Source organism: Gadus morhua, chromosome 15 (assembly GCF_902167405.1).
Source record: "Gadus morhua chromosome 15, gadMor3.0, whole genome shotgun sequence".
Lineage (NCBI taxonomy): Eukaryota > Metazoa > Chordata > Actinopteri > Gadiformes > Gadidae > Gadus > Gadus morhua.
The window spans coordinates 16,766,098-16,779,860 of record NC_044062.1 but is presented as its reverse complement, the minus strand read 5'-3'; the positions used below and the strand labels follow the sequence as shown (position 1 = coordinate 16,779,860).

At 45.7% G+C, this 13,763-nt stretch overlaps 1 protein-coding gene across 3 annotated transcripts; it reads right to left on the bottom strand.

Moving 5' to 3' along the window:
- Positions 1 to 217: 217 nt before the first annotated feature.
- sanbr (SANT and BTB domain regulator of CSR) lies at positions 218 to 12,245 on the bottom strand. Of its 3 annotated transcripts, none has more exons than XM_030379283.1 (21): positions 12,132 to 12,245; positions 9,658 to 9,809; positions 9,354 to 9,537; positions 8,884 to 8,968; positions 8,337 to 8,575; positions 8,036 to 8,094; positions 7,433 to 7,593; positions 7,130 to 7,216; positions 6,037 to 6,147; positions 5,587 to 5,710; positions 5,311 to 5,463; positions 4,792 to 4,940; positions 4,290 to 4,386; positions 3,787 to 3,819; positions 3,422 to 3,521; positions 2,564 to 2,649; positions 2,258 to 2,286; positions 2,033 to 2,106; positions 1,713 to 1,801; positions 1,348 to 1,433; positions 218 to 1,150 (listed from the first exon to the last, which is right to left on the bottom strand). In XM_030379283.1, exons 1-21 carry the CDS (start codon positions 12,139 to 12,141, stop codon positions 1,114 to 1,116), a joined length of 2,145 nt encoding a protein of 714 aa, XP_030235143.1. In that variant the 5' UTR covers positions 12,142 to 12,245; the 3' UTR covers positions 218 to 1,113. The 3 variants fall into 3 exon arrangements, with proteins under 3 accessions (XP_030235143.1, XP_030235144.1, XP_030235145.1); XM_030379284.1 differs by having other exon boundaries at positions 11,886 to 12,241; XM_030379285.1 differs by lacking the exon at positions 3,787 to 3,819.
- Positions 12,246 to 13,763: the final 1,518 nt, after the last annotated feature.

Here is a 13,763-nt window from a genome sequence, read left to right as displayed (position 1 = left end):
GATACGGGAACGTTTTAAAAATAAACATTTTGAAATTTGACCCATGAAATGCTAAGAGCTCACCTTCGTTTTCCCTGGAAAGAAGAAATTGGTTTCGTTCCAATTGGGCTAAAGGTAGCGGGCAGCAGCAGCTGGTCTTAGAGAGGGATGTCTACTGACATCTGCTGGCCAATTACGGAAAATTTCATCGTTAAAAAAACCCACGAAATACACGACAAACTGCAGAAATTACTAGATTTATTTACCATGACATCACCCAGGTTTCTTGCGGTCATACAGGCATAAGGTACAGCCATAATAACATAATAACAGCAGCTACAATTATACATTTCTTTCTTAAATATCTAAGGATAAATCTGACGTGCAGTGCATGTAAATAAATGTGTTTATAACGTTCGTAAAAGGCGTGTGGCATGCTGAACGGTGCCCCAATCTGCACTCAGATTAGGAGACACTTTTATAAAGGACACTTTCATGCCCTGTGCAACCCAGAAGATGTATTTTCGATGCTGTAAATCTCACCATGGCATACACTTTGGTCCGGTAGGGATTTGGCTGGAGTAAAGTGGCACTGTCTGCAAAGGATATCGATTGTTTGCTTTCTTGTTCTTTAACCTCATGATGTAACCCAATTATCCTTCCTGACGGGGGTTTCAGACACAAATCGGAGGTTCAACAGGACCAGAACGTCCTCCTCCTGCAAAGGGTCGATGTCTATCAGGAAGTTTAAAACTGAAAGGTGCAAAGGAAGCTACTGTCCCTACGCGAGCTGGACTCAGAACGCACCCCTACCTGGTGGAGCGTATTAGATAGAATATTAACTCCACTTCTAAGCATAAGTGAGAGTACTGAATCGACTTCTAAATGTAGGCGAGTATATTAGATCCACTTCTAAGCATAGGAGAGTATATGTAAGCCACTTCTAAGTGTAGCAGAATGTGCTGGATCCACTGCTCTGGGCTTCTCTGTGTATGCAGGAGAGACTCCCACCAGGCGCGGCTGGGCGGGTTGTTTGGCTAAAGCGGCTTGAAGTGGTTTCTCTGCTAGTCGCTTCCAGTCCTTCACCCCCTCTATGCATCCATCCGCTCCCTCACGGCGTTCCCCCAGGGGGGTCTACGTGGTGCGGATCTGAGCGTAGCGGGTTTTAGTTCTGCAGAAGCGAGAGAGGGGCGTGAAGACGGAATCAGCAGCGAAACAATGGGAGCAATGGAGCAGAGACTGTGTGTGTGTGTGTGTGTGTGTGTGTGTGTGTGTGTGTGTGTGTGTGTGTGTGTGTGTGTGTGTGTGTGTGTGTGTGTGTGTGTGTGTGTGTGTGTGTGTGTGTGTGTGTGTGTAAATGGATTGTACCTAGGATTTTTGTCAGCACTCTGCTGCTTGGTCTGAACAGTGCTCTTGAACTGATTCTCCAACCTGCAGTAGATCCCTCCTGTCGGCTGTCACAGCAACCACACACACACACACACACACAATGTCTACTCAAACCGATGTAAACAACGTTACACACGTAAAGCTTGTAATCAACGCTACACCCATAAGGCCTCGATCACTAAGGAGGTGTGCATGTTCATGTGTATTATCAAGCAGACTGCACAAACAATGACTAACCCCCATTGTGGTTTGTCTTCATGCTTGATATAGAAATAACATTGTAAAAGCCTGATTTGCATTTTAAAATGAACTCTCACGTGCACACAAACAAACACACACCCTACCTCTTTGGTGTCCTTAGATTTGCTCTGCTCCTGGTCGCCAAATCTCATTTTGGTCAGGTGAGAGATTATCTCCACCGTCCTGCGTTGGTCTGTTGGGCAGAGTGAGCACCATTTACCATAGACACAGACACAGACACAGACACAGACACAGACAGACAGACAGAATAGGTGTAAGCAGTGGAGGTGAATGGAGTATCAATGTAAGGGAATGCTCGTGTTCCCCCAAAACTGTACCGGCTCCAATAAGTACGTCATAGAAAAGAGATAATAAAACATTCAAACATATGACATCAGATGGTATAATATAACAGCGTAGTTACCTTCTTCTCTCTGAGCATCCTGGTTGTATCGCAGGGAGCGCTTGCTGTCCCATCTGCTCTTCTGGACGCTCATGCTAGCAAACACAGAACAGCACCAGATATTCACTACGGATCTGTTCAGGTTCCTTCCAGGGGGTTGAGTCAGATTAGCTTAGAATGTCCTGGATTAATTTGATGCAAGTGTTATAGCCACTAGGAGGAATGTAGGGATGTAGGTCCACTCACGTGAAAGGTGTGTGGTCCCTCGATAGTGACTGGAAGAGAAAAGGACAAAGTTAGTTATTTATGCACACTGGTTGGCCTACATTCAGTGTGATGTAGTGGAGCATTATCTACACCTAGGGAACCAATAGATTTGGGACAATTATTATTCAACTCTAGAAACTATATGTAAGAATTCTTTATTCCTTGTATAATATAATATTCCATGTCAAATAATGATGTGCCTTGTAATGTTATAAATAATGATCTCATATTGTATCCATTGTTAATAAAGATAGCGTGAATGGTGAAAACCAAAGAGGAATTCACCTTCTCCGATTTTTCTTTGCGTTGAAAGCTGGGGGAGGACATTTGTCTTTTCAACGGTCTATGAGCCCGCTTGCCCTTCTTGGCAGCTGGTAGAAATGATACAAACACAACCGTGATGAAATAACCCTGCCTCGATTATAGCATCAGGACACAGTGCCATCTGGTGGCAGCAATTAAACTTTCCCTGGTCATACCTACCTACACAAAGAATAAAGCCGTTCCATTCCCTTCAATGATAGAATGGTATTGAAATCGCTATTTAATCATTTGTCTTCATCTTTTTTTATGCTGTATTTTATTCCTTTATCATATTACCCCACCACTAACTCCACCTTATGGCTGCCTCCTGACTCACTACTACTCCACCTTGTTCCTTATCGCCCCCTCCTGCTCCACTACTACTCCACCTTGTTCCCCATGGATCCCTCCTCACTCATTACTATTCAATCTTGTGTCTTATGGGTCCCTCCTCACTCACTACTACTCCACCTTGTTCCTCATGGATCCCTCCTGCCTCACTACTACTCCACCTTGTTCCTCATGGATCCCTCCTGCCTCACTACTACTCCACCTTGTTCCCCATGGATCCCTCCTGCTCCACTACTACTCCACCTTGTTCCTCATGGATCCCTCCTGCCTCACTACTACTCCACCTTGTTCCTCATGGATCCCTCCTGCCTCACTACTATTCCATCTTGTTTCTCTTGGGTCCCTCCTCACTCACTACTACTCAATCTTGTTTCTTATGGGTCCCTCCTCACTCACTACTAGTCCATCTTGATTCTTATGGGTCCCTCCTCACTCATTACTACTCCACCTTGTTCCTTTTCGCTCCCTCCTGCTCCAATGCTACTCCACCTTGTTTCTTGGAGAGCTCCTCCTCATCTCCGACCTCATCCTCCGTGATCTCCGACCCGGTGGTGTACTCCTCATCCTCGGACAGGAGGCACTGCTGCCTCTGGGGGTCCGAGACAGGGAGGAGACGGGGACCTTATACTAATAATGAGGACGAGGACTATGTTCGTCAACTGGGAGACCGACAACCACCAATGGCTGTGAGCCTATCGGTTGTTTTATTGTTGTTTATTGTTACTTATTTCTCCGGCACTATTTTCCATCTCTGCAGCATCTAGTAAAGACAGAAGACCTCAAGACAAGACCAAGAGACTTCATATGGAATAACTCAGAAAAAAAATTGAAGACTGAGAGAAAAAAGAACCTACCAGTTGCATACTCCAGCTTTTCAGAAGAGAAAACTGGTCCAAAAAAGAAATACAGAGAGAGCAGGAGGAGACAGTTAGACCCACTGGTTTAAAGAGGGACAAAGAGAACGAAAGAACAGAGATGGTAATGTAGAGTTCACCTGGCCAAAAAGGGGAATTACCACGGTCTGCCCGAGTTTGGGTTTCGATTCCCACCCAAAGAAGGTAAGCACTCCTTCTGAGTGCTTATATGGTATACTAAGATGCCTTTGATAAAACCCTACAACAAGCTTTCACGGTTTATATATACATATAAAAAAAATAGAAAAAAATAAAAAAAGAGCGAGCGAGCGAGAGCGAGACACTAGTCAGATACCAAGGAAAACCGACAGTCTTGTGAGAAGTGTGAGGCAGCAAGTGGGACAAGAGAAAGGTGGGGAGTGAAAGGTGGAGAGAGTAAGCCGGGATAGAAAAAGACAGCCAGACAGGAGCTGACTGGCAGGAAGAGGGCCTTTGGGACCTACCGTGCTGCCCTCTCCTCTGGAGGGTCTGAAGAGCCGGGGCTCCTGGAGAACATCACAATCCGGAGCCTTCTCTCCACCAGGGTTGGCCTCCTGGGCCCTGGCAAAAATACATGAAGCATCTGACTACATCACCCGGGACCGCTGGAGTGTGTGTGCTGTGCTCTACAGGTTACATGGCTGATATATCTACGTTATCTATCTATATCTGTCATATCTACTATATCTGTATAACATTGTTTAAATTATCATTAATACATTGCGTTATTCAGCAATGTATTACGCTTCAAAAGCACAATTTTGCATTTCAAACCCATGCAGTATTACCCACAGTAACAAATCCAACTTCCGTACAATAAATGAATCATTTTGCACACACACCAAGCAACACCCACACCTAGCAACACCCCCACACACACACAAACCAACACCCCCCCCCCCACACACACACACCCTCTCCCCTGCAATTTCCTGTTTGTTCAGTCGTTGAATGGCCCCCACTCACCGGTCGGGCGGGGGTGCATGGGCCGCACACACCGTGTCCCTGTGGAGCAGCAGGTCATTCAGCACCCGGGTCGGGGCCCACATCACGGGGTTCCCCGTGCTGCTCTCCTCGTCAGGGAGACTCACGATGTGGTCCCGCATCTTACAGCCCTGCATGCACACACACACACACACACACAGACACGCACGCACCCACACACAGTGACTGCATTAACAAACAAGCATTGAAACTGAAACTGCACACATAAGGGAAGATATGAAAAATAGCTCATGCAGCCCCGCTCAAATTAGTTTATTCACGTCAGTTTTTGCTAGCCAAACGAAGATCAGCAAACTTCTTGGTTATTCCACACTATTTTTAGACTTCCGTCCCCATCTACATTAATTATAGCTCAGCTCCGCTCAGCTCCCATTCTTACGTTAGAGTACAGTTAGGATTATTGGAGGATCTGGGGAAACATAAATTCCCCCACCTGCTCCCGAAGGGGGGGTTGCGTGCGTGCGTGTGTGCGTGCGTCACCTTGGGCAGGCCCGATGGGTCGAAGCGGAGCACCCTCTGGTTGCAGCAGGGGTAGAGACCCGTGCCGTGCCAGCCCTTCTCCGAGGCCATGCCCGGGTACTGCACACTCTCCGGGTGGTACCTGCAGTGGGTCAATTCTGCACACACAAACACCTATACCGGAAGCACACACACAAACACACACCGAATGAAAACAGACACACAGAATTTCGGTTAGATATATGTCAACAAGTAAAATACCAACTCACACACACACACACACACACACAGGTGTACCTGTTGGCAGCGGGAGCAGGTGAGGGAATTGATGGTTCCCCAGATCCTCCAATAGACCAGCACCCATGACTTTAGCTCCTCATGCACATTGCTGAGGTAGTCATGTACCTCCCAGCTCTTCTGTCTGAACGAACACACACACACACACACACACACACACACACACACACACACACACACACACACACACACACACACACACACACACACACACACACACACACACACACACACACACACACACACACTCCTATGTTGACTCCAGCAGGTAAAAAAACGATACACAAGATGAAATTATAGATGAAATCTCATTAATTCGTGATTGTTACTGGTGTGGTCTCCTCATTCAAAACCTTTTGATAAGACCACTGTAAGCCATGTGTGCTACTGTAACTTCACTTTAAGGTGACTGGTGTTTAACCAAGGGCAGCATGTGATTGGTTGTCCTACCTGATATGAGAGTAGGCGATCTCTCCCTTGGCGTCGATGTAAATCTTCCCAGGAACACAGGAGATCCTTCTCTCTGTGTCTTTGGTCAGCAGCTTGTGGCACAGACCGCATCTGGGAAGGGGAATCAATGTTTGGTTCAAAGTCTGCTTGCGTCAAGAATGACATCTTTTCCATTATATGCTTCATTAAAGTGTGAGAATGTATTTCTTAATATTCTGGAGTAGTAGAGACTAGAAGTGATCATAGATTAATTTATGAAAATGAACAAACCCCATTTAAAGCTATACTGTACGATGTGAGAGAGCTAGCATGATTTGAAATTAGCTTCTCTTCGGAGTTCCGTTTAACTCCTCCCCCACCCTTCAGGACTCCCTGCCCCCACCCCTCGACACAGAGCCGTGCACGAGCGCTGCTGCTGCTTACGGCTTACTTCAACGGCAACCATTGCGTCACTTTTCAGGCCATTCAACTCCCTCAGCTGTCGCCAAGCGCTGAAAAGCTAATCCAATATTTATTCTCGTTTTTCCTCGAGCAGTCTCCAACTTCTATTTTGTTGCTGCCTTTTCAGTTTCTGTCTTTCTTTTTCTTGCCTTTTTAAAAGGATGAACCGGGGCAAGTAACAGTGGCAGTGGTAACTTCAGTTGTTTCTCTTCCATTGTGCAAACGTTGTAGGCTCACTAGGTCTAGTCCACTGTCATGAACTACTATGACAACAACGCTTTCTTTGCCCTCCGTGAACGCGCTCAGGCCGGCTCAGGCTCGTACACAGAGGGGAGAGAACGCGCAGGGCTTGTGATTGGTTCTTTAGATCAGGGCACAGTGTCACCGATTGGTAAGCATTTTAACAGGTTTATAGCAGATACAGAATTTGTTTTTTTTTCGCTTCTTTTTCATTGCCCACAAGTTATTTATTGCTGTCAGGATATAAAAACCAATTTCAACAACATAATAAAAAGTGCATATTACTGGATCCCATACAATATGCCTTTAACAACATGGCAACATTAGAACTCAGCTTACTATGATACAACAAAGTCATAGTTTTAACGTAAATTTCTATTAAAACACCCTTTATTTGAACCCTGAACCTCACCTGTAGAGAGTTGATGCGTTTCCTGGGGAATCTCGGTTGTCAAAGCTGGGATCGAACAGACGCTCGATCTTCTTCTGAAACAACTTGCTGCAGGGGAGACACAAAGTACAGATTATACTGAGATCATATAAAGTGACCCTGATCGGAGGGTAGTAGTAGTCGTTTGACTTCTCATGGGGGAGTTGGCCTCTTCTCAAAGTACAAGCTGTGTACAATGCATTACAATACCTGTACCCCTAAAGTGAACCCTACTCTTGGCCAGCAAGAACACTGGCAAACCCCCTGACCAACTTATCTCTGTACCTTTTGAACTTGTCCTTTTTGTCCCTGACGTCGTCGGCCTCGTTGTGGTTGAAGAGGTCGGCGACGCGCATGGCCAGGTTGCTGTTGATGCAGTTCATGTTGCAGGGCGTGGCCACGATGGCACTCATGTGTTTGTGACAGTACTGTATACACTCCTCCACCTGTCACCAACACACATATGCACAAGCATACACACACACACACACACACACACACACACACACACACACACACACACACACACACATCACAAGGCGTCACTCTATGGGACTTTCTAAACCATCTGTGCGTGCAATATATTTAATTGCCCTGAAATAAATGGTGAACTTAAGGTTGATATGATGACGTGCTGCCTACCACAACAGACATGCATGCACTATTGACTAAACTAGCTTCTGTAGGGGTGTCTTGTTTATTACAGGAGCTATCTTGTTTGGTTTGTTTATAACAGAAGATCACCAAATAATATACACTCACATGTTATAGCTGCTTAATTTTTCTTCTACAATGCTCTGGGTAACGAAACGAGGAACCCCGAAAACATGCTCACACAAACACAGAGACACACAGCAGCAGTAACCCAGGTCACGCCACAACACTTACTAACGTATCCATCTTCAAGAACTCGGAGGAGATCAGGATTGAGATCACATTGCTGGGCTCTGTAACCGACAAACACCACGTGAACCGACCGAGCGATGCACACAAAAAACACACATTTACCACAACCAGAGAGCACACGTCCGCTGAACCAACAACCAACAAAAAAAGTTTAAATAAATGCAGTTGCACAACTAAATAAAGAATGAAAAGCCACCAACCACAAACTCCGAACAACAGAAATATAAATCAGCATCTCCGACATTCACGTGTTAATTTAGCGTGTGAGTTGTAATTCCTTTACCGAGCCGTGGTTTCTCCCTGATGCCCTCTGCCGGAGTGTTCCTGCGCACGTAGTTCATGAGCCAGTCAAAGATCTGCACGTCACAGTGCACGGATATGTCCACCTCCTCCCAGCGCTGGGAGTCCACCGACAGGTACTCGGCGAAGTAGCGCATCTCTTTGACCAGGAGGTCCCGCGCACACGTGAAGTCACGCTTCAGGTTCTTGGCCTCGTCACACACATGGATCACCATGTTGGGACTGAGGTTTGTGGACAGGGTTAAGAAAAAGAGAGAAGTGTTAACAATATAATAATATGACATAGAAAAAACAGAAATATTGATGAATGTAGAAATATGCAGACTCTTTCAAAAGTGTGTGGTGAAAATCATCCGTGTTATATATGAAATGTGATTTTTGGCTGCACTAAGGATAACCAAAATCATTTTCAAGCAAAAAGCCCTTGGACAGTTTTTTGTTCTACTTTAAGTATCATTAAAAACAAATGAGAAAATGTTTTTTCCCTGCAGGCAGAACCAGAGAACTGGTGTGTTTTTTGTCTGACTTACTCTCGAGCTTTAGGAGCGTTCTCCTCCTCTCCCATGGACAGGCTTTTCTCCTTCTGCCCCGCAACAACCATGCCTGAAGTGCTCCCTATGAATAAAAAGGGTAAATAAGTTAATCAGTGTGATTATCAATTAACAACAAATCCCCAACAGGCAAATGTATGATTCAGTTATCAGTCAAAAGCTTGTGCCTGCTCTCTACGGTTCGAAAAGGTTAAACGTGTTTAACACGACCGTTACACCTTCATGACATTCCAAGCCATCGACGGTTCATAAACCTTAAACAATGCACAGAGCTCTTTTATAAAAAAACAATATACAGATGTTATAAATAGTATAATAATAATAATCATAATACTCACAACTAAGCTAAGGCATTATTTGAGACAAACTATAATTGTAATATATATATAATACATATACTTCCTTAATTGCCACACAAGCTACGGCTCTTGGCGATCCAAGGGACCTACCATCCATGGTGCTGTTGCTCTGACTGGTCCTCATCTCCTCAGAGTCCCCGGGGTCCAGGTTGGACTTGATGTAGGAGGACAGGCTGTCCGACGGGGAGGAGCCATCCGTCGGCAGGGTGTTGCACTGGTTGTCGAGGTGGGGAAAACCCACCGTACTCTTCAGCTCCTCAAAGCGATGGGCACACTGTAGGGGAGCGTGGCAACAGCGTAAGAACTAATGGCCTGAGGTGGTGGGTGGATTGGTTGGTTGGGAAGATGGATGGAGGGGTGGGTGGATGGAGGGGCGGGTGGATGAAAGGGTTACCTCCTTGGGTGTGAAACCTGGGACAAGTTTCGCTACATTGTCCCAGTTTATGGGTTGAGGTAGTCCCCAGAGAGAACTCAGAACCATGTCCAATACAAGGATGTTGTTGTCGTAGGGAAAGTTGTTGTTGTCTGAGGAGAAGCGTCTCATCTCTGCAAGGTTAGAGAGACACAGACTTAGAAAAATAGAAATGGCATGATGAAAACACCATAAATGAATGGCAATAGAAACATAAGTGTCAATCATTTCGAGCCCCAGAGCAGGCACTTAACCAGATGTGTATTGAATGATGATGCATGCAAGTCTCTGTAGCCAGATCTGTAATGTATTATGCTGTAGAGGAGAACAGTAATCCGCCAACCAAATAAATCTGTTTAGTTAGTTACGATTCCGTGGTGACACCTCTTCACATAGCTAAATTCTCAAAAATTTCTTGTAGCTAGTCTGAAATCGAGTTAGTTCCTTCGTCATGTATGTTTTAACAGAGCAGCGAAGTGCCGGTGCAGGCCACCACGGGCCTGCCCGTAATTCCGACATCTCATTGTTCCGACGTCTCAATGGTCCGAAATATTTCCCATGAGATCGACATGCCACTATGCCGACGGTTCGAAAACGGAACCCATTGCTCAGAAGGTCCGTTGGTGCGACTTTTCAAAAAGGAGGCGCATTAGCCCGACGGTTCAATATGCCGAATAGGCCTTCATATAAAGAGTTTTATACCTCGATCTCGCTCTCACTCCAAAATACAACATAGGCCTACGTATCACGTTCACGATGAATATTGGAGAGCAAAGTGACAACACACACACACACACACACACACACACACACACACACACACACACACACACGTATAAGTTTGAGGGAACCAAGGCAGGGCGGGCTTTCCTATGATTGGCCGTTTCTGAGGCGCGATATTTGATTGACAGCCCTCCTCATTCAATTCTGAATTGTACAGTAAAAGGCTGAAACGATAGTTACGTATTGTAACAGCCTCTCGCGAATGATGTTCTGCTCTCGCGCGCAAATTTAGTTTTGGCACTATGGGGAGGGAACCAAGGCAGGGCGGGCTTTCCTATGATTGGCCGTTTCTGAAGCGCGATATTTGATTGACAGCCCTCCTCAGCCCTCCCCTCATTCAATTCTGAATTGTACAGTAAATGGCTGAAACGATAGTTACGTATTGTAACTCTAGAGTATAGGTGCAGCCTTTTAAGTGTCGGCCTCATTGTCCTTTAAGTAGCTGAAGAAAAGCTGTTTATTGGGAGCAGAACGTCCGCCGGCGCCCGACTATATCTGCGAAATGCGGACGTCGTTGACTTGAGGCACGCCGCACGCGGACGTAATTGAGGCCCACGCTGTTGGTGGGCGGGGATTACAAATGTTTCAGTGCTACCGTACGGCTCACGCCTAGGGATAACCCAATAGCGATAGCCTTTAAAGGCTGCGCCTATACTCATAGAATCTAGAGTTACAATACGTAACTATCGTTTCAGCCATTTACTGTACAATTCAGAATTGAATGAGGAGGGCTGTCAATCAAATATCGCGCTTCAGAAACGGCCAATCATAGGAAAGCCCGCCCTGCCTTGGTTCCCTCCCCTATAGTGCCAAAACTAAATTTGCGCGCGAGAGCAGAACATCATGCGCGAGAGGCTGTTTTGCACGCGCAGAGGTAATTTGCGCGCGCGAGAGGCTGTTTTGCGCGCGCAGAGGTAATTTGCGCGTGCGCAGAAATCATTTGCGCGCGCGCAGTTAATATCTACGCGTGTGGAATAATATAATACGCCCGAATGCATCTTTTATCCCATTAGTGAATTATTGCACTAATGTGTCGCCATAAACGTGGTGAAGTGCACTGCTGGAACTTGGCCTACATCGTCTTTTATTTTTGGTTTCATAATCACGCATGGGAATTGCGCCTTGGCCTATTCGGCATATTGAACTGTCGGCCTAATGCGCCTCCTTTTTGAAAAGTCGGACAAACGGACCTTCGGAGCAATGGGTTCCGTTTTCGGAACATTGAACCGTCGGCATAGTGGCATGTCGATCTAATGGGAAATATTTCGGACCATTGAGACGTCGGAACAATGAGGCGTCGGAATTACAGCATACCACCAAGCTGTCTCCCGGCTAGTTTCTGGATTCTAGCGCTCTACGCAAATCAGTGGTCACAAAATCCATTTTTATCCTAAATAACTGACAAAACACCATTGCTCTTTACATACTTATTGTTGTCCCGGGGATCCCTCAGGCGTCGGGCGTTTATCGGAAAGCGGTCTTGAATCTTCCCATGTGGATGATGCTGAGGGGAGCCCGGTTTAGCTCCAGAGCTGACCTCTGTTTACCATCAGCGGCTAGCAGCGCGTTAGCTTCGGTCTGCGTTAACGTGGAGCCAGCCCGCCCTGACCTCATTTCGGAGTAGCGTTACACTACTGTTAAACAACACAGTATTCACAGTCATAAATACCTACCAAGCGCCATTAGGCCAATGACTTATTTGGCAAATCCACTACGACAGCGTTGACCGCATCAGGGTTTGTATAGGGTGTATGCAGTGCACTAAGCTGTGTGACGTACTTCCTGTGTCAATTAATACAGCTCGGCCGGTTCCGGTCTGTGTGTTTATCGCGCTAGCCAGCTGACGTTGATACACTTTATACATGAATCAAGACCGCAAACATTTAAAAACGGTTCATTTTTATAGTCAGGAGAAACCTACGCCGAGCACTGCTGTGTCCCCCACTGTAAAGCGTCAGCCAAATCCAAAGGGGTATTAAGTTTCCATGGCTTTCCGAGCCAAACTGACGTGAGGAGTCAATGGATTGTAAACATACGCCGGGATAAATATGTCATCACCACTCACTCTAAGGTCTGTAGCAGACACTTTAGTTCTGACAAGATGATTGAGCCAACTACTCTTCAGGGTCGAAGGAGACTTACAAAAGGTGCCGTAGCGCCCATTTGTGAGTGGAACCAGTATACAGTCGAAACCCCAAGGCGCGGCGTGTGGGAGAGAGTGGATCGGTTCGTCGAAACTGCCCCTCCGGAAGATGAAGTTGATCTCATTTTCAACGATCAAGACTACTGCTCTGTCCCTGAACCGGCTGCCATGGATATGTCCGCATCCGCAGCTGAAAGCGTCTTTAATGAAGTACAGGAGCTGAGAAAGGAGCTACAGGAGTTACGTCTCCAGCGAGAGTTTGGACTGCAGCGGTCTGCTGGCTCCGACGCAGACATCCGAATTTACATTTACATTTAGGGCATTTAGCAGACGCTTTTATCCAAATCGACTTACAATAAGTACATTTGTCATAAGAAGTGTATCAATATATCGCTGTCGGTACAGAAAGGATGTTCATAGAACCAGGCATTTACACAAGGGAAGTCACTTTTTCACGGTCACATTTTTTGTATTAGCCTATGTCATTAGCCGAGTCCCTACGTGACGGGGATGTGTGTCAGGCAGGGACATTGTTGGTAAGAAAATAGCTCTACGCTACAGATTAATAGTATTATTATTTCTTAATAGGTCTATGTGAATGATAAATAACACACAAGTAGTGCCATGTTGAGAGATGGTGTAATTGGAGTTGGGGATGTCCATGTCTTATCAGAATTTATATACATGAATGTGACCGCACCAATAGTACAGAAACAAACAACATTTATAATACAGATTTGTGTAAAGACTTACAGAGACGTGTTTCCAGTTCAAGTCTACAAAAGTTTATTTTTAAATAGTTGAAAAAAGTCATGTTATTATTCTATGAGATGAAAATAGGAGCACTGAAGCGACAGCGCCAGAATGTGACCGTCTCCAACTCCACCAATGCTGGTCCTAGAACAAAAATACTATTAATAAACAATTGGAAAATTTATGAATTGATAACACCCTACTTATCTGCATGCAAGTACACACGGCAAACCACCAAACCGCGCCTCCCAAAGATATGGCCCGGACAGGAACACTACTCTAAAAAGAAAGAGCACAGAGACCACATTAGGGCATTGGATATCCAGACACGTCAGGTCGTTTTACAGGAAGTTGGGGTAGTTATTGAACTGAAGTAGTTACAGATGTAATTATACGTGATGACATTGCA

Coding starts and splice junctions, on each gene's coding strand:
- sanbr (XM_030379283.1), bottom strand. Junction 8,969..9,353: donor GAGCAACAGCACCATGGATG/GTAGGTCCCTTG, acceptor TTTTATTCATAG/GGAGCACTTCAGGCATGGTT. Junction 6,148..7,129: donor AACGCATCAACTCTCTACAG/GTGAGGTTCAGG, acceptor TCCCCTTCCCAG/ATGCGGTCTGTGCCACAAGC.